Source organism: Pediculus humanus, genomic scaffold (assembly GCF_000006295.1).
Source record: "Pediculus humanus corporis 1103172107457 genomic scaffold, whole genome shotgun sequence".
In the NCBI taxonomy this organism is placed as follows: domain Eukaryota; kingdom Metazoa; phylum Arthropoda; class Insecta; order Psocodea; family Pediculidae; genus Pediculus; species Pediculus humanus.
Window position 1 is genome coordinate 34,827 of NW_002987077.1, and position 19,049 is coordinate 53,875.

At 27.0% G+C, this 19,049-nt stretch overlaps 6 protein-coding genes across 6 annotated transcripts in view; 3 read left to right on the forward strand and 3 right to left on the reverse strand.

Annotated features, from left to right (window-relative positions):
- Positions 1 to 4,099: 4,099 nt before the first annotated feature.
- On the forward strand, positions 4,100 to 6,460 carry Phum_PHUM105690 (uncharacterized protein; the record flags this gene model as incomplete). Its single annotated transcript, XM_002423995.1, has 8 exons — positions 4,100 to 4,207; positions 4,612 to 4,829; positions 4,935 to 5,114; positions 5,402 to 5,541; positions 5,630 to 5,722; positions 5,809 to 5,929; positions 6,015 to 6,159; positions 6,239 to 6,460. The coding sequence occupies 8 exons, from the start codon at positions 4,100 to 4,102 to the stop codon at positions 6,458 to 6,460; spliced, it is 1,227 nt and encodes a 408-aa protein (XP_002424040.1).
- A 747-nt stretch (positions 6,461 to 7,207) lies between these two features.
- On the reverse strand, positions 7,208 to 10,621 carry Phum_PHUM105700 (DNA-directed RNA polymerase III subunit 127.6 kDa polypeptide, putative; the record flags this gene model as incomplete). The annotated part of the gene is made up of 1 exon (XM_002423996.1): positions 7,208 to 10,621. One exon carries the CDS (start codon positions 10,619 to 10,621, stop codon positions 7,208 to 7,210), a length of 3,414 nt encoding a protein of 1,137 aa, XP_002424041.1.
- A 789-nt stretch (positions 10,622 to 11,410) lies between these two features.
- On the forward strand, positions 11,411 to 12,665 carry Phum_PHUM105710 (uncharacterized protein; the record flags this gene model as incomplete). Its single annotated transcript, XM_002423997.1, has 5 exons — positions 11,411 to 11,459; positions 11,745 to 11,935; positions 12,107 to 12,285; positions 12,367 to 12,494; positions 12,577 to 12,665. 5 exons carry the CDS (start codon positions 11,411 to 11,413, stop codon positions 12,663 to 12,665), a joined length of 636 nt encoding a protein of 211 aa, XP_002424042.1.
- An 80-nt stretch (positions 12,666 to 12,745) lies between these two features.
- On the reverse strand, positions 12,746 to 14,046 carry Phum_PHUM105720 (Deoxyribonuclease-2 precursor, putative; the record flags this gene model as incomplete). Its single annotated transcript, XM_002423998.1, has 3 exons — positions 12,746 to 12,868; positions 12,948 to 13,866; positions 13,946 to 14,046. The coding sequence occupies 3 exons, from the start codon at positions 14,044 to 14,046 to the stop codon at positions 12,746 to 12,748; spliced, it is 1,143 nt and encodes a 380-aa protein (XP_002424043.1).
- A 2,763-nt stretch (positions 14,047 to 16,809) lies between these two features.
- Positions 16,810 to 18,111, forward strand: Phum_PHUM105730 (uncharacterized protein; the record flags this gene model as incomplete). Its single annotated transcript, XM_002423999.1, has 3 exons — positions 16,810 to 16,895; positions 17,145 to 17,746; positions 18,047 to 18,111. The coding sequence occupies 3 exons, from the start codon at positions 16,810 to 16,812 to the stop codon at positions 18,109 to 18,111; spliced, it is 753 nt and encodes a 250-aa protein (XP_002424044.1).
- A 114-nt stretch (positions 18,112 to 18,225) lies between these two features.
- The window catches only part of Phum_PHUM105740 (uncharacterized protein), a gene marked incomplete at both ends in the record, with an annotated part of 2,267 nt that continues 1,443 nt past the window's right edge, over positions 18,226 to 19,049 (reverse strand). The window contains 3 exons of the mRNA XM_002424000.1: positions 18,226 to 18,363; positions 18,480 to 18,647; positions 18,800 to 19,049. The exon at positions 18,800 to 19,049 is cut by the window's right edge and continues 4 nt beyond it. Of these exons, the coding sequence (XP_002424045.1) occupies positions 18,226 to 18,363; positions 18,480 to 18,647; positions 18,800 to 19,049 (556 nt within the window). The remainder of the gene's footprint in view (positions 18,364 to 18,479; positions 18,648 to 18,799) is intronic.

Below are 19,049 nucleotides of genomic sequence, written 5' to 3' on the forward strand. Positions count from 1 at the left end.
TTAATTAATTATTTATTTATGTATTTTTGATAATAATAATAATAAAATATTATGAGTTATTCAAGTGTGATAATACAAAATAAATAAATTTTTTTTTTTTTGGTTAAAATCGATTGAACGAATTAAGGTAAAAAATTAATAAAATAAAATTTAATTTTGTTATTATTAATAAATTGTTTTAACAATTAACAACAAACAAACAAACAAAAAAATTTTGATTGTTATTATTCACAAATAAAAAATAAATAAATAAATAAAGAAAGAAACAATCGAGGGAAAGTTAAATAAATTTTTTTTTAATTTTTAATATTATTTTTGGCAAATATTTATTTATTTATTCTTGTTTTAAAAATAATAATAATAATAATAATAATAATAATAATAATAATGATAATGATAATAATAATGTCGTTCGAATTCGTGTAACCGAAACTCGTAAACAAACAAACAAACAAACGAAAAATTGATTTAAATTGAAATTTTTTTTTTTTTGTAACAATTAGCTAATCCAATAATAAAAATGAAAATTTTTCTCATGGTTGTTTGGTCGTTTGTTTGGTTGGTTGTTTGATTGGTTGTTTGATTGGTTGGTTGCTTGTTAAAAAGGTTAAATTACAAAATCGTTTTCTCTCTCTCTCTCTCTCTTAATGTTATTATCAATCGTCTTTGTTTCTTTTTGTATTTAAACGGCATCATAATAATATTCGTTTGTCTGAGTATTTATTTTTCACGTTTTTTTTTTTTCCCCGATGTTATTATTATTATTATTATTATTATTATTATTATTATTATTATTATTATTATTTTTAATGGTAAGTCATGAGTAATGATAATAATAGTAAAAAGTAAAATATCCTTGGCGTTAATTATTATTGTATTTATAATCAATTTTATTAAAATTGGTTAATTTGTTGTTAAAAAAATGGGTTGAGAATAAATATTTAAATATTCGTTATATATTCGTCCTTGGTTCGCTTTTGGGAAAGGCACAGGTTTCAGGTTTTTCAGTTTTTTTTTTTTTTTTTAAATTAAAAGTCAAATTAGTTTTAATAGGTTTGTTTTATTTATTTAAAAAAAAAAAATTATTGGATCAATGGTTTCATTCATTCATTCATTTTTTTCCGAAAGGCAAATGATGAATTTTCACGTGTTATTTGCTAATGAAAATAATAATAATAATAATAATAATGATAATAATAATAATAATAGAGTTTTAAATAACGTGAGATTTTTTTTTTGTTTTTATAGAAAAATACGAAATGTATGGGAAAGTAGATTATTGGGATCCTCAAAATTAGTACCTGGTGAAAATTTACAATTACTACTTTTCAATGACTTGCAACTGTTTCCGTCCGCTTTTCAAGGTTTGTTTTGTTCGTTTGTTTGTTTGTTTGTTTGTTTGCTTGCTTGTTTGTTTTTCTGTTTTAAACAAAAAAAAAATGTATTTTTATTTTGAACCGAAGAAAAATTCGTTTGTTTTGTCGTTAACTCCGGATTTAAATTTATAAATTTTTAAATTAAAAAGTATCGAAAGGTATAAAGAAAAGAAGGTTTCATCGTGTGAACCTTTTTACGAATTAAAAATGGCGGTTTAATTTTCCGGAAAATTACTTTTTTTCATTTCGTTTTCCATTTAAAAGATTTTTTTTTTTTTTTTTTCGATTCGAATTCTTCTTGAGGCAGTGATCGACCTTCATATTTCTTCGTTCTTTCGGAGATATCTCTCTCTCTCTCTCTCATTAAATATTTTTCCAATCCTTTTTATTTAAATTAAAAAAAAATTTTATTTTACGTCCCACGTTAAAAAAAAAAAAAAAAAAATTTAACCGTAAGAATATGGCGGGATATAAAGGGATTAACATTCAAAAGGTCGTAAAAATTATACCAGTTATACGGCCCACAATACGGGGGCGAATTAAGGTAGAGGCTCCCCCGCTAAATAAATAAATAAAACATTCAACTTTTTTATTAGATAAAGTTCAGACCGAGTTTTTTTTTTTGTTTGCGTGTGTGTGTGCGTATGCGTGTGCGTGTTTCGTTTTTCGTGTATACATACGTAAAATTTATGTTATCTGTTAATAAAAGTATTTGAAAAAAAAATTTTTAAATATTGTTGACATCATTTTTAATTTGTTTTTTTTTTAACAAAAAAAAAAAAAAATCTCATGATGCTGATGTAATAAATATGGTTGGTTGTTTGGTTGTTTGTTTGGTTGTTTGATTTTTTTTTTTTATACTTATACATATGTAGAAAAAAATTTTTTTTTTAAAAGTATTGATGGACAATAACAAGTGTTTGTAATCAAACAAACAAACAAATTGTTGAGTTATTTTAATAACCCTGACACAATTTAAAAAAAATATTATTATTATTGTGTCGGTTGCATGAAAAATTAATTTGGGGGGAGGGGGGGATTATTATTATTATTATTATTATTATGGACAATGATGACGTCGTGAAATAAGGTTTTATTTATTTTCTTTTTCTTCAACAGTTGCAGAAATGCTGAAATGCGCACAAGAATGTTCAAAAAATCCATCAGCGAAACATTTAACGTTTGGAGAATTCTACAAATTTGCAAACGATCTTATCAGAACGGAGTAAGTAATAATAATAATAATAATCAATACCTTAATAACTTTTTAGTTTTTCTTTTTTTCCAACAGTTTTTATAATAATAACAACGATATTTATTATCATCATCATCATCATCATTATAGTAAGTAAGTTTAACGTTTGGTCACAAAATAGAAAGAAAAAATGGCGTCATTTCGTCTGATAGAAGAAAAATCATTTTACTTTTATATATATATATATATATATATATATAATCTTTTAATCTGTGAGTTTTAAAAAAAACGTGCTTATTATTATCATTATTATTATTATTATTATTATTATTATTAAATCACTCTTTCAGTGTTTGTACTCTATTGTTTTGAACGTTTTATACAAATAAAAACAATTTTGTTCAATTTATATATAAATTGTTATGGCGGGAAAGAAGAAGAAATGAAATTAACATAAGAAAAGGAAAATAATAATAATAATACTTTGATAATGATTAAAAAAAAAAAAACACGTGAGAAAAATGACATAAATAATAATAATTTTTATGAGTTTTGCATAACAAGTGCATTGATTACTACATGCACACGCACGCACACGTGCACACACACGCACACACACACTGTCGCACACGAACGTGTATGCAAATTAATACGTCTCGTAATTTATTTCCCCCCCCCCCACCCCGATGTGTAATAATAAATGATTTCAGTATCGTGGTAGTATTATTTAAATTGAAAGTTATTATTTAGTCCCCCCCCTACTTCCCCCTCTCCCCCCCCAAAAAAAACACACCAAGGTGTGAAAGGGAGCGAGCTTGTATTATATCCACGACGGCATGTTTTCGCCCTTGCCATTGGCAATCGCTTCCTCAAATGAAGTCAATTCTAAACTTAGAATATAGAAAAGATGATGATGATGATGATGATGATGATGATGATGAGATCATTGGGTTGGAGAATTAAATCAAGCGGAGAAACTTTTCGTAAACATTTGATGTATTTTATTTTATTTAAGGAGGATCGTACCTTTTTTGGAAACGTTTTCATATTATTATTATTATTATTATTATTAATTTATATTTTTTTAACGAATTTTTGAATAGTAAACAAGGAAACATAATCAAAGGTTACATTTATTGAATTATTATTATTATTATTATTATTATTATTATTATTGAATAATCCATTGGTTATGCATTTAAATTCAATGAAATATAATATCTCTCTCTCTCTCTCTCTCTCTCTTTGTCTTTTTGATATTTTTTCCCAACGTCTCTTTTTTTATAATTATTATGTATTTATTTATTTATTTTTTTTTTAAAATGAAATTAATGAGAAAAAATTTACACAGTTGCAGGATAACGCCCAATTCTACAACAACGCCGGTAAAAATATTGGAAAAAAATGTCGAAAAACGAAGGGGGAAATTTTCAAGTAAGTTTTTTTTTTTTTATAAATATTTTTTTTATTAATTCGACGATTGTAATTTTCTTTAAAATAATAATTTTTTTTTTTTTTTCTAGGAGGTATGAGCAAATATGAAGTGTTTTTAGGAGGATCGTGCAATCCAACGACATGGAGAATAGATTTAGCTATTCCAGAATTAGAAAATATGAATATTTCATATTACAATCCAGTAAGTGTACACCCAAAAAAAACATTTTTTTTTCCTTTCGAATGAATTTTATTTACGTTATTACAAATAATTTTCCCATATATGCTCGAGAGTTAAATACTTTGATTCAAATGATGATTTTACACAAGTCATAGAGTATTTACTTGATAACTTTGTTTAAAAAAAGAGAATTCAAGGCGCCATTTTTGATCGTCGTTAGGGCCCCGAAAAATTTTCAAATTTTTATCGTTACGCGATTCGAACGTGACAAGTATCGAATGTCGTGGTTGTTCGTTTTGTATGAATTCATTATGAAATATGAGTTTTTTTTTTAAAATTTTATTTATTTAAAAGGGTTGAAAGGTCATTTAGACAGTAAGTGAGTGTTTTTTGTTTCAAATAAAGATTTTGTAATTAAATTTCAGCAACAAGTTGGAGAGTGGCGACCCGAACTTTTAGAGGTCGAATATCAAGCCAAGGAAAATGCAACGGTTATGTTTTTCGTTATCGACAATCAAACGAGAGGAGTGTCGGCGTTGATTGAAGTTGCACACTTGGCTGGAAATCGTAGAAAATTGATTTTGGTCATTCAATCCTACACGCAGAAAAATCAAATTATATGCAACGAACAAATATCTCAAAAGTAATAATTTTTCCCCCTTATTGTTCAAATGAGAATGAGTTAAACCGAAAACGTACGACAGAAACTCGAGTATTATTATTATTATTATTATTTTATTTTCAATAGGGAATACGAAGATTTAAAAGCTGGACAAAACGTGCTACAGAATTTAGTAGAAAGTCAAAATATTCCAGTTTTCGATGATATTAAAGTAGCATTGAAAACAACGGAAAAAATTCTTCGTGAAAATTTAACCGTACAAGATCTGCAACTTCATACAATTGAGAAAAGGGAAGAAGAAAAACCGTAAGTTAAATTTTCATTTTATTGAGTAGTAGTGGTAAAAAAAAAAATTTTCTTTCTTTTTTATTATTTTTTACCTTGAAAGTTGCAACATTTAAATATTGTTTCGACATTGAAAATGAATTAAAGAAGAATTTCATTTTGTTTTAATATTACTCATAGACAACGTTATAAAAATGGATACCGCGGCAATCGAGAAAATAATTTACAACTTTTATTATTATTATTATTATTATTATGATTTTGAATTGTATGAAAAGAGTAATAAAAATAATTTGTACTCATTATAGAACTCCTCAAGAAATATTTGAAAAATTAGATGTGACCAATACGGGAATAATATCGGTAAAAGAAGCATGTTTAGCACTCGGAGTTTTAAATCGAAATAATATATCATTGGAGGATATGAATAAATTATCTAAAAAATTAGGTAATAATTAATTATAATAATAATAATGATAGATTACACGATTTGTATTTAAGATTAAAAAAATAAAACGAAACTTTTTAATTTACAGGAAATAATTTAAATGGAAATCAATCGGAGGATGTAAAAATCGATTATGAATCTTTATTGTTTTTGTTGAAAGAATACGAAAGGGAAAAAGAAGGTATAATAAAAATTAAAAAGAAAAGAAAAAAAAAAAAAATTATTATAAAATAAATATTAAAAAAAAAAAAAAAAATTGGTTTCCAGTTGGTTTAACCGAATCGGATTTTTCCGCCGGTGTCAATCATCATTGTTATTACGATGTTTATTTGGGGGGCACAATCGAAAATACACAATGGAGAGAATCGATAGCCGTACCGATGCTAAAGTAAATTTTCTCTTTATTTTTATTTTTACAAAAAAAAATTGTTTTGATACAATTGTGCGTGATGACGCTTATTTTTTTTTTTTAGTCAGGAAAATCTCAGTTATTTTATTCCGAAAATAAAAGAAGGAAAAGAACAATTTACAAACGTCGAAGCAGCAGCTATGGATAATAGTCGTGTTTTATTATTCGTCATAACGGGAACGGCACGATCGATATCCGCCATGGCTATTGTAAGAATGAATCGATTTGTTTAACGATTACCGTTACGATTTAATTTTATTTGAAATCGGAAAAATTTATTCGTTGTAGGCTGGACATTATATCGGACGAGGAGCAAACGTCGTTCTTTGCATTCAGTATTTACCGGAAGAAGCTAAAATAGATGATGAAACGTTATCGGGAAGAGCCGTTAAAGATTACAATCGTGGAAGGATGTATTTAACGGATATAGCCAAAAGAAATGGGATTTCAGTTTTCGATGAAATTCCAGAGGCAGTAGATTACGTCATGAAAAAATGTTTGAATCGGTAATAAGATGATAAATTTTTTTTTTAAAATTTCTTTCCCCAACAACGTTTGATGGGAAAATGAAAACCCTAAAAGGAGGATTTTGACAGTACGATGAGTGAGTGATATTGAACCGATTAAAAAAAAAAATAAGCAAATTCAATTTTTGTATAAATTAATTATTATGACTGCACTAAATGTAAATAAGGTTATTATAATTGTAAATATTATAATTCATTACATTTCCCCCCCCCCCTCATATTTCTGTAAAAAAAAAAAAAAAAAAAACAAAATAACAAAAGTGTGTTCGTTAAAAGTTAAATTTATTATTATTATTATTATTATTATTTAAATGCGTCTTGTAAACTTTTTCCGACTGCTTTAAAAAAAAAAATAATAATAATAATAATAATTATTATTATTATTAAGAAGAAGGAGAAAGGAGAAAAAGAAAAATAATAATAATAATAATAATATTCTGAATCTGTAAAGATTATTTTTATTGTGAACGGTTGAATTTTATTCAAACGGTAAATAATATTGCGTCCATATAAAACCAAATTTAATTATACGTTGTGATGATATAAGAAAATTCTAATTAATATATATGTAAAAAAAAAAGAAGAAAAAAAAAATCATTCCAAAACATTACACGTTTAGTGTTTTACATATATTTCAATTTAATTTATCCTTGTCAAAATTTTTTTTTAAAAATGTTTTTATCATTCAAGGTATAACATTCCCCGGGGGACCGGGGTTTAACTCCTCCTTTCAACCCCCGCAGTAATTTTTCAACGAGAGCCGCGGAACAATGTTCATCGAACGCAATTCTTGAAATAATAATTTCGTCGCGTAGGGAAGTTTTATCGTCGATATTTCTTTGCTGGATTTACATCCGTGACACCATTTCGAGTAAGCAATGAGACCGCACTCGTTACACACGTCGCACTGAAATGCGTCGCTGGATATCATCAAACGTTCGGATATCATACTCGAAGCTCCGTAAGCGATTAAACAATCACGTTCCATTTCGCCCAGTCTTAAACCTCCGTCGGCTGCACGACCTTCGGTGGGTTGCCTCGTCAAAACGGCTCTGGGACCCCGAGCACGAGCGTGTATCTTATCCTGAACCATGTGTTTTAATCTCTGATAGAAAACCGGTCCGGAATAAACGTAAACTTCCATAGGTTCTCCGGTTATTCCGGAGTAAAGAATATCTTTTCCCTCGTAATTAAATTTGTTTTTAACGAGTTCTTCTTGCACTTCAGAAACGGTGGAACCTCCGAACGCCGTACCGTAATGATGTTTTCCAGTGACCACTCCAGCTTTTCCAGCCAAAAGTTCGATTAATTTCCCGACGGTCATTCTACTCGGAAAACCGTGAGGATTCATTATTACGTCCGGACATATTCCGCTTTCGTTGAAAGGCATGTTTTCTTGTTCTACAATGAGACCCACGACTCCTTTTTGACCGTGACGACTGCTAAACTTATCACCTATTTCAGGTATCCTAGTTTGTCTTAATTTTATTTTTATCAATGAATCGTCGTCGCTATTCGTCGATATTAAAACTTTGTCTATGTAAGAATGTTCTAACCCTTTATAATCCACCGGGGTGTCTATGTAGTCTCTTTCACCGAAAATGGGAACGTTCGAAGTGTTTGACCTACTCGGAACAGATTTGTTTATGAGAACTTGACGATTTAATATTTTTTCTCCCGGCGCTCCTATTCCATCCGTATCGAGAACACCGTGCTTCCAGAGTGGTTTCCTCGTTTCGGCATCCACCAGAGGCCCCTGTATTCGATCTGAAGTTCCGTCAGCGTACCTTTTCAAAACGCATTTGGTATTTCTAAAAACTTGACATCTCCCATAGCCTCGTTCCAAAGATGCCTTGTTAATAATCAATGCGTCTTCTATGTCGTAACCGGAGTAACTCATTACGCACACGATTGCATTTTGACCCGCGGGAAGTTTATCGTAATTCACCATCACCATCGGTTTTGTTATGACCATTGGTTTTTGAGTGTAAACCATGTTGTATAATAATGTATCGATACGATTTTCTTGATTGTATCCAATGGCACCCATAGCTTGTTTTCCCATGGCACACTGATAAGTATTTCTAGGACTTTGATTATTATGCGGATAGGGAATAATAGAAGCGCAAACACCCAAGAGTGTAAACGGTGCTATTTCCAAATGAGTATGTTTTGGGGTAATGTCTTTTTCGTATAAGGCGATCAAACTGTCATTTTCTTCATTTACATCCATATATTCTATCACTCCATCGTCTAAAAAATCAATAAATTTTTTAAATTTACGTTCTAAATCATTTAAATCTGATTTTGTGATTAGGGGAACTCCATTTTCAATAATTATGTAAGGCCTGCACAATCTTCCAGAGTCGGAAAAGATGTACACGGTGCGATGAAGTGCATGCAGGGAAATCGATACAAATGGATTTAATTTTCCAGAACGTCTAATTTTTCGTAATTTTTTACATAATTTTTTAGGCTCGTAAGTTATACCCAATAAACTACCGTTTAAAAATACCATGAAAGTATCAGGTGCTAAAATTTGTTCCATGTTCATTCTCATAGGAGGTATTATTCCACACAACTGAGCAATTTGTTTTATCGGAAGCTCGGAACTTAAGGTAGATATGTGACACATCAAAGCTAAGTTTTTGACCAAACCACAAGCTTCTCCTTCCGGTGTATCAGATGGACATAACATTCCCCATTGCGTGGCATGTAAACTTCTGGGGCCGGACACTTTTCGAGTTTTTTCAAAATGAGAATTTACTCTAGTCATCATTCCAAACGCAGATATGTAACTTAGACGCGATAGTACTTGTGTCACTCCTTGGGTATGCATACGAAAACGTTTAATCGTCCAGTTTCCAGTCGATATTGCATTGGAAAATCCATTTGTAATAAAATCTTGTCGCAAATGTTTTACAATATCAAACTGTGCAGCCTTTATTTTCGGTATCATTTTATCAGCTATCATTTTTAATTCTAAATTGTACCTTTTTAAAAAATCTTCAAATAACAGACCTAACATAGCACCAGCCAACTCCAGTCTTTTGTTTCCATAATGATCTAAATCAGTGTAAAATCTAGGATCCGTTTCTGCTTGTAAAATTCTTCGAACCATTAAACCTAAATATTGCGTTTTTTCACACATGCACCTAAAGTCTAAAACATCAACATGAGCTAATATAGTATTTGCTAAAATATCACCAGCATCATCGACAACATTTTTAGGCTTCCCTCCGGAACCTGGTAAACTTCTTTTCACTTTAGTTTTATTTCCTATGTAACGAAGCGCCTGAGTTTGAGTACATATATTTAATTTGTGACATTCCTCCATGGAAGGTATTAATTTTTCATGATATTCTTGTTCAATACCTACTGACATAAAAAACTCTATGTCGCTCTCTACCCCGAATCCTTTGTATATAACAGCCAGTGGAATATCATCGCTGAATGCATTGTGCCTCAAATAAAATTTGTCCTTTTTTATAATTATGTTTGTTTTAGATTTTTTTTCATGAGTAGAACTCATCACATGAGCACATGGATTTCCTTTCGAGTCTTTTTCAACAACCAATGAATTTTTAAGCAATTGTTCTCTAATTAAAATTACCCTTTCTTGACCTTTGACAATAAAGTAACCGCCTGGATCTAATGGACATTCATTAAGTTTTGAAAGTTCATATTCGTCTTTTCCATATAACACACAATTAGCACTTTGTAACATAATAGGAATCCTTCCAATGATCAAATCTTTTTTAATGATTCTTTCATTTCCTCTGGTATATTCTATGGTAACAGTAATAGGAGCAGAATAAGTCATATCTCTCAATCTACATTCTTGTGGGGTACTCGCTCTTTTGACATCTAAACCTTCTTCTATTTCTGGTACCCCCACTTCAACATCTAAATACTTTAAATAAAAATTTGGATCTACGTCACTTCTCACATACTGATTTGCTTCAACAATTTTTTTTATATCAACTTTTATAAAGTAATTAAATGAATCAGTATGCTGTTTGACTAAACCTTTTATTTTCAAAAATTCAGGTACTAATTTCCATTTATTTTCTAATATTTCAATTGATTTTTTTTTTTCAATGTCATTAGTATCATCCACCGTTTTAATAATATTTTTAGTCATGATGTTATACCTAAAAAAAAAATATGAACAAAATAAAATTTCAAGTAAATTAAATTTAAATAGTAATATATTAATAAAATTTAATAAAGATTATTTAAAAATTTCATACAAGACAAAATAATTATTCGGTTAAACAAAAATTTACCGGTAATTTAAAATAAATTTTTTTTTTTACTGTACTGTACTACTTACTTTAAAGAATAAAGTATTTTTTAATACTAATACTTATTGAAAAATTAACATGATTGAATATTTAACTAATTTATTAAAAAAAGTAAATTATAAGAAAAATTATTATTTAGAATGACTTTTAATAAATTGATATAAAAATTTAATAAATAAAATGTGAATTACAAATGTTTTTATTAATTTTACCATGCATTTTTAAAACCAATTTCATAGAGTAATAACGGTTAATTATCTCACTCAAATTACTTAACCTAATATGGGTGAAATCAAATTGAAGAATAAGTCGTTTGAAATATATAATTAGTCGATTATTTTAATAATAATTTGATTAAATTAACCTAAAAGCTAATCGTTTTTTTTTTTAGTTTTTATTTTGTAATACTTTATCATTAGACTAAAAATGCTGACTTCAAAATTAGCAATAGTAACAGGTATATAATGTGACAGTTTTTCTTTTTTCCATAATTATGTAACTGAAATTATTTAATTAACCCTATTTTAATATAACCTTTTTTCTTCTCTTAAAAATTTTTTATTAATAAAATTTTTGTTATAATTTCAGGAGCCGGTAGCGGTATTGGCAAAGCAACCTGCTTATGTATGGCTAAAGAAAATGCTACAATAATTGCCGTTGATAAAAATGAGCAAAGTGTCAATTTAGTGAAAAATGCATTAAAAGGCAAGTATTATTAGTATTAGTTTTTAAAAATCAAATTCTAATGAAATTTGATTAAAATTTGTATGAAATCATAAGTAGATTATTTACTTAAGTTGTAAAAACTTAAAATTTTTTTATTTAAAGTATTAGTCTTTAAAATGCTTGTATAATTTACTCACAGCAATTACCCTTGAAACATATTTTATTCGAAATCGAATAATAATAAAATTATTAAAGAATGATTATAACTGTAATGTAATAACCAATATTGAATAGAAACAAATCATTCTGCCTTTAAAATGGATATAACAAAATCAGAAAATATACATAATGTTGTGAAGAAAATTCTGGCATTGTATGAGAAGCCGCCTTCAATTATAGTAAACTGTGCTGGAATAACTATGGATAGTTTTATGATTAATATGTCTGAAGATTCATTTGATAAAGTAATTGATGTTAATTTGAAGGTAAGCATTAATCAATTGTAATCATCTATAAAATAAAAAAAAAAGCTTGAAATTTTTATCATTTATTCGAGTAAAAACTTAAATGTGCTGTGTATTCTTACAAAGTCCAAATTAGTAAGATAAATTGTACATTTTTCTTTATATTAAAATTTTATTTTATTTTATTTATAGGGGACTTATTTAATAACTCAACATTTTGCAAAACTTTTACTCGAAAGAAATATTACTGGTTCAATAGTAAATGTCGGAAGTATCATTGGGAAGATTGGCAACATTGGTCAATGTAATTATGCTGCGAGTAAAGCAGGAGTGGAATTAATAACAAAAACTGCTGCTAAAGAATTTGGTAGGTAAGGAAGAAAAAAAATTTAAATTTTGCCTCATTATTTATACATTACAATATAAAAATTAAATAAATAATGAATAATTAGATATGGGATAAGGTGCAATGTTGTGCTTCCTGGATTTATTCAAACTCCTATGGTTGAAACTGTGCCAGAAAAGGTTAAAGAAATGTTTTCTAAACAAATAGGGTTAAAACGTTTAGGACAGCCAGAAGGTATTTTACATTTAAATAAATATTATAACTTTTATGTTACATAAACAATAAAACTAACTAAATTTAATATTTTTATTTTTAGAAGTCGCAGAAGTTATCACATTTTTAGCTTCTGATAAAAGTTCTTATGTAAATGGTGCAAGTATCGAAGTAACCGGAGGTGGATTATAAAAAAGGTATTTTATTCAATTTTTGTACCACAAAAACGTAATATTTCGAATTAAGTCTTGTAATAATAATAATAATTGGATTCAAAGTAATGGACGACCTTTGTAAACGCACGGTTGTAAATCAATGACGGATTTTACGTATTTTTTCCAAACGAAATAATTTTTATAACAAAGCGTTCCTCCTCCACGTTTGAATTGCGATTGCTGTAATCAATTCACATTGATCAGTTACATTTACGATCAATTCTTATTCTATATATGTTTTAGGGATTGAAATTCTTACCATTCTATTAATATCACCCACGCATATCATTGTGGAATTGCTGTTGCTGATGGCCCATTTCGAATGATCCTGAGAATTTTTTAACTTTATCACGTAATCATCAATCGTTCTCATTTCGATTTCTTTCACGTCCATCACGTGATATTTATTGTTGCAATCAGATGGTAGTTCGTTGGGTCCATTCGACCACGTTTCTACTTGAAGATCAGATTGAAGATCTTGGGATAACCAATCGCTGTACAAATCCTTTCCGAATTCTCTCGATTTTACGTACGAAACAAAATTTCTACCCCCAATTGTGGTCAAATTTAATTTTTTATAATAGGGATATTTTATAACGAGTTTTTTTTGAACGAGATCCACAATGTTGGAAAATTTAGTTTCTAAATGTGGCGGAACGTTGTGACTGTAAATTTTAGGTCTCACATATTGCAAAGACGAACCCAAATTATTGATTTGAGTCGGTGGTAAAGTGATGCAGAGAAAACTCTGACCATATTTCAAAGCAGTTTTTGGAAAAAAATATTTATTTTTAATTTCCCTACCGATAATTCCCGCGGACGTGGTGATTTTATTAATCGTCACGGGTTCGATGGGAAATTTCGGAGTGCTGTGAACTAACCACAAACCCATTTTACCATCAGACATGACTACCCCTTTTGAATGACCGTAAGATACACTACCGGGTGTCGAGGGTGGTTCGTCATTGTATAATAAATGTAAAATACCTTCAGAAGATGAAGAATTATATAAGGGTTCTAAGGTTCGACCCAAAAACGAATTGGAATCGTTAACGGATTTCAATGATAGTTTCCAATTCGTTGTTGAATTTTTAGACGAGAGGTAAATAAAACCTAAACCTTTTCGTAAGTAAAAATTTTTTTGATAACTCAATATGGGTGGTTTAAATCCGTAAAACCTATAAAAAAAATTATTGATATTTTTTTTCCTTTTTAAAAATTTTTTAATGGGAAAAAAAAATTGTTTGTAAAACTTACCAATCGACCGGTTGTCCTTGATCATCTTTGCATTGTTGTCCTAGTGTAACTGATAATAGCAGTGCACTCCAAAATAAAAAATTAAAAAAAATCGAATACATTTTTTTTCTTTTGTATTGATTCGGTGTTGATTGTCAAAAGGCTTTTGTGAAAATATTGAAACAATTTAACCGAAATCAATCATTTAATATAAAAAAAAAAAAAAAAAAAAAACTGGTCGTTGTTCCTTATCTTAAAAACATTGTGTTAAGAGTTTACTCAGGGTTGTCCACATTGGAAAAATTATTTTCATTTATTTTTTGATAATAATAATAATGCGAACGTTTTAACGAAAATTTATTAAATAAATAAAAAAGAAAAGTTTTTTATCATTGAGAAAAATTCGTTTTTTTTTTTTTTTTTTTTACCTGATTATTTTTATAAAATCATTCCCGAACGATTTTGAAAATTGTCAGGGGGAAAACAAGTGCTGCCATCTTTGATTTTGTTGCAACGCCCTTATAAAAGTAAAAATTTTGAATATCAATGAATTTCTAATAAAAAAAAAAAAGAAATTGGCTAACAACGGTCGGTAAATAAATTATATTTGGTTTTTTTTTTTTTTTGGTAAATATGTAATTTGTATTAAATTCAATTTATGTAAGAATTTTGTAAAAGAAATCCAAAAAGTTTTTATTTGATTAACTAATTTTTTTTTAAAAACGAGAAAAAAAAAAACGCGGAAAAAATATTTTTTAATTCAAACATTTCGCAAAAAAAAAAAAAAAAAATTTTGTTTTTCATTTATTTAAACCAATTTCCTCTGTTAATTTTTTTTTTTTAAAAAACGAATTTATGTAATTTTTAAACATGTCGTTCGAATATAAAAACTTTACTCATTATTATTATTATTATTTATGTACACGAAAAAAATTTGAATGTTTAACGTTTAAAATAATCAACATAAACCGTTAAATTTAATCAATTTATCATAACCGTCATTCGTTGTTTTTTTTTTTTTTTTTTACTTATATCCAATTTCTTTTTATATTTTTTTTTTAATTGCTTCATTTTAAAATTGTGTGACCTTTTTTTTTTCCAGATAAAAAAAAGAAAAAATGAAATGAGTCGTAATAATATCCGTTATTTTGTTTAATATTCAAAATGGAGACGATCACCAATCAGCGTTCAACTGACATTCCGGAACGTTAATTTGAATTTTTCCGTTGAATGAACGTTAAAAACGGAAAGAACCGTAAGTTATTTATTTATTATATATATAATGACAAAGGAAGTTTTTTCTTAAAAAAAAAAATTTATTAGATGATTGATTGAATGGGTTAGTTGACAAACAAAATTGTTTTAATAAAAATGTATCAATTAATAATCGATTTCAACTTGTTGATTTAAGACTGATTAAGTATATCCTTTCAAATATGGCCGTGAGAAACTCATAAAGATTTTTTTTTTAAATGTTCCCCGAGGTTAGTGTAAAAAAAAAACAAAATGGAGTCGATGATTAAAAAAGCCAACTGAAACGTCAATTACATGAATAATTTTTAATTATTGAATTTCATAAAAATTTCGATAATTATGTATTATCACAATTCGATTAATCGATAAATTTAAACTTAAATAATAATAATCGAAACTTGCTTAATTTCGTTAATTTTTTTTTCTTTTCTTATTCAAATAAAACGACCTCCTCCCCCCCTCCCCGCTTAAATTTTATTAGATTAGGTTGTAATTATGTTTACTTGATAGAAAATTGTTGATGATTGGGTTGTATTTGTTATCATAATTGTAACAATCAGAAATACTAAGAGTATCACGAACAGATAAAAGCAATTTAAGTGCATTAGTTTTATCAATACACTTTACAATTATTGCTGATCCCTGATAATAATAATAATAATAAGGGGTTGTTTCCATTAACTCAAAATCTAATAGAATAGGATTATTATTATTATTATTAATGAGAAAATTAATTAGAAATGTTTCATCAATCATACAGTGATGAAATATAAGGAATCATAAAAATCATGATGTACTGGAAGAAATGAATATTTCCAATGATTTTCATTAGCCTAATAAATAAATTTAAAACGTTTGTTTTTATTTTTTGTTTAAAAGTTACCATTTGTTTAAAAATTGTTTTTCAATTTGACTGATTGATTTTGAATCAACATGTCATTTTCTAGAAAAAAAAAAAAAAAAAAAAAATTACAAACAATATAATGTTACATGAATTATTTATTGAATTAATTTTTAAAATTTAATATTGATTCATTATTGACGTACGTGAGACAATATTTTAGTTTTAGTTTTAGTTTTAGTTTGACTAAAATATTTGAATAATATTATGAATAACACAGATTGTAAAAGTCAGTTAAATTTTAATATTTGTTTGTAGTTGTTGATGAAGGTGGTGGTGGTGTTCACACAAAAAAAATTTAATAAATTGGAAATCAATTAACGATTTTATTTGTTTACCACAAAAACTTTTAAAATAAAGTAGTAATTAAAAAAATTTTTAATTTCATTTGAGAATTATTGAATAAAATTTAAAAAAAGGAAAAAAAAAGTTGGCTAGGTTAGTATTTTTAATGGAGGGAGTTTAAGAATGATTAAAAAAATTGAAAATAAATATGTCATTAAATATATAATAAATAGAAGAAACGGTCTTTTAAGATTGAAAAACGACTGCATATGAATATACACATTTAAAAAGTTTATCTGATTATTATTATTATTTATATTTGAATTTTTTCTCTTAAATTTGTTTTGGCGCCAAAACTTTTTTTTTTTCAGGGCCCTTTTGTTTAATAAGTGGTTGAAGTTTTGTTTTTAAAAAGTAGTTACGATATAGTTTAGACTTGAAAGTAATGAGTGCTTTAAATCAATTGAGTATTTATTGTTCTAGTGATAGTGACGAAGATATTAATTGCAATGAAAGTGATGTAGGAGAAAGGTACCGTTCGATCGACATTTTTTTTTCCGTTAATTATTTTAAATATTTTTAAATTTTGAAAGATTAAAATTTCAAATAAAAGCGTAAAACCATTTTTTTTTTTTTTTTTTAAATTTAGCTTTCTGTTGTTCACTACTAGTTTTCTGGGTTAAAATTTGGGATTGTAAAGTTTAAATAATCATTTATTGTTTTATAAATTTATCACACAAATACTTACATGAAATGTATTTTTTGAAACGTTATTTTTAGGTTAACTTTGCCTAATCCATTTACAAAAAGTAAAAAATGTACAAAAGATGAAAAAAATGTAAAAAACATAGATGGTAAAGTGAGAAATTTTCCTCATGAACCTGGAATTTGGGCCACATTTGTATACATACCAGTTAAACCATGTTACGAATTGAGTGATTTCGTTAAAAAGTTAATTAATTATTTTGAGCAATTTAATTTAAAGTTAGTCGATGATTATCACATAAGTTTGTCCAGAACTGTAATTTTAAAACATCATTGGATTCAAGGTTTTATGGAACTATTAAAAAATTTTCTAAAAGACATTCCCAGTTTTAAAATTCATGTAAAAGGTTTAAAAGTTTACACGAATGAAGAAAAAACGAGAACTTTTTTATCATTAATGGTAGATGAAAATGTAGAAATGTTAAAAACAATAGTGAATCAAGTTGATTTATGTTTAAAAGAATATAATCTTGGAAAATTTTATGAAGATCCATTATTTCATTTGAGCCTCCTTTGGTGTCCTGATAATAAATACGAAGAAATTAATTCTATTTTAATGAATTTGCCGACTAAATTGAAAGAATTTAATTTTTTTGAATTTGTTTCTTATTGTTGTTGTACATCCGGTAATAAAAATTTTAAATTTCATTTTCAAATGTAATTATTTTTATTAAAAGTTTAATTTAATTAAACATCTTTTTTAAGTGAAAATTATCATTTAAATCAAATTTTTTAAAAATTATTATATTATTCCTAAAATTTCACAAAAATTATTCCTTTTACAATAATATTACAAAGTTTTTATTAAGTTTTCTGTACAAATAGGAAGAAAAAAAAAGTAAAAAATAGTATTTTCAAATATTAAATCAAATCGAAAATTTAAATAAGCACAAAATTGATTTTATTCGAAATCTAAGGCCATGTTCTATTTGTTGCTATTCATCTATTGAGAGTCTATTGCAGATTATCGATAAGTAATTAATATCAACAATGTAATGAATATTATTATAATTTTAATTAATTTGTGTTTAGGTATCATAAAATGAAATAACAACAGTATTTTTTTTTTTTTGAAATATTTTTATTTTTTTAATAATTAATTTTTATAATTGAGGCAAAGTTGTAATATGAATAGAGTTTCATCCACTTGAAGCTCTGCCTGTGAAACTTTATTGACATTCAAATGAATTTTTTCCAACAAACTATGTTCAGGCGGTGTAACCATTTCTTCAATCTGAAATAAAAATTTATCAAATTTGTTTTTTTAATTTAGCATTAGTTTAGGGGAAATTTGCATAGCTATAATCTTTATGATACATTTCAAATTAACATGTTCTTATTATTACTTACCTCTACGACTTGTTCATCAGTAGCCCCTTCTTTTTTCATGTGTAAAATGATAGCATCGATTCTTTGTTTTTTTTCAAGTAAACATTTATTATCTATTTTTTCTTGTTCCCTGAGAGTTATTATATTATATAAACTTTTATAACATGCTTCAATGTACATTCTAACAACCTTTAAAAAAGAATTTTTTATGTTATATTACAAGTAGTTCTAACTTAAGAGTAAATATCGAAACTTTTAAAGAAAAGATTTTCCATTAAAAAAAAAAAAAAATTGTACAGGAAAAACTTACAGAAATTCTATATAAAAAAAAGTTTTCTTACCTGATCAAAATCAATACAAAATAAATAAAAGGTTTTTGTCGGCCCAGATTTTTGCAAACTTTTCTTTAATTCATGCTGTTGAATCCAACCTGATTGAAGTAATGAATAAGTTAAAAATTTTGCTTCTTTATCGGGTAACATGGCTTTTTTTTGAATTTCATCTTGTTCTATATATTCCTGTTCCCTTATCAGTCTTAAGTACATACATAAAAAATGTTTATAATGTTTCATGTTTGCATAATAAAAAATA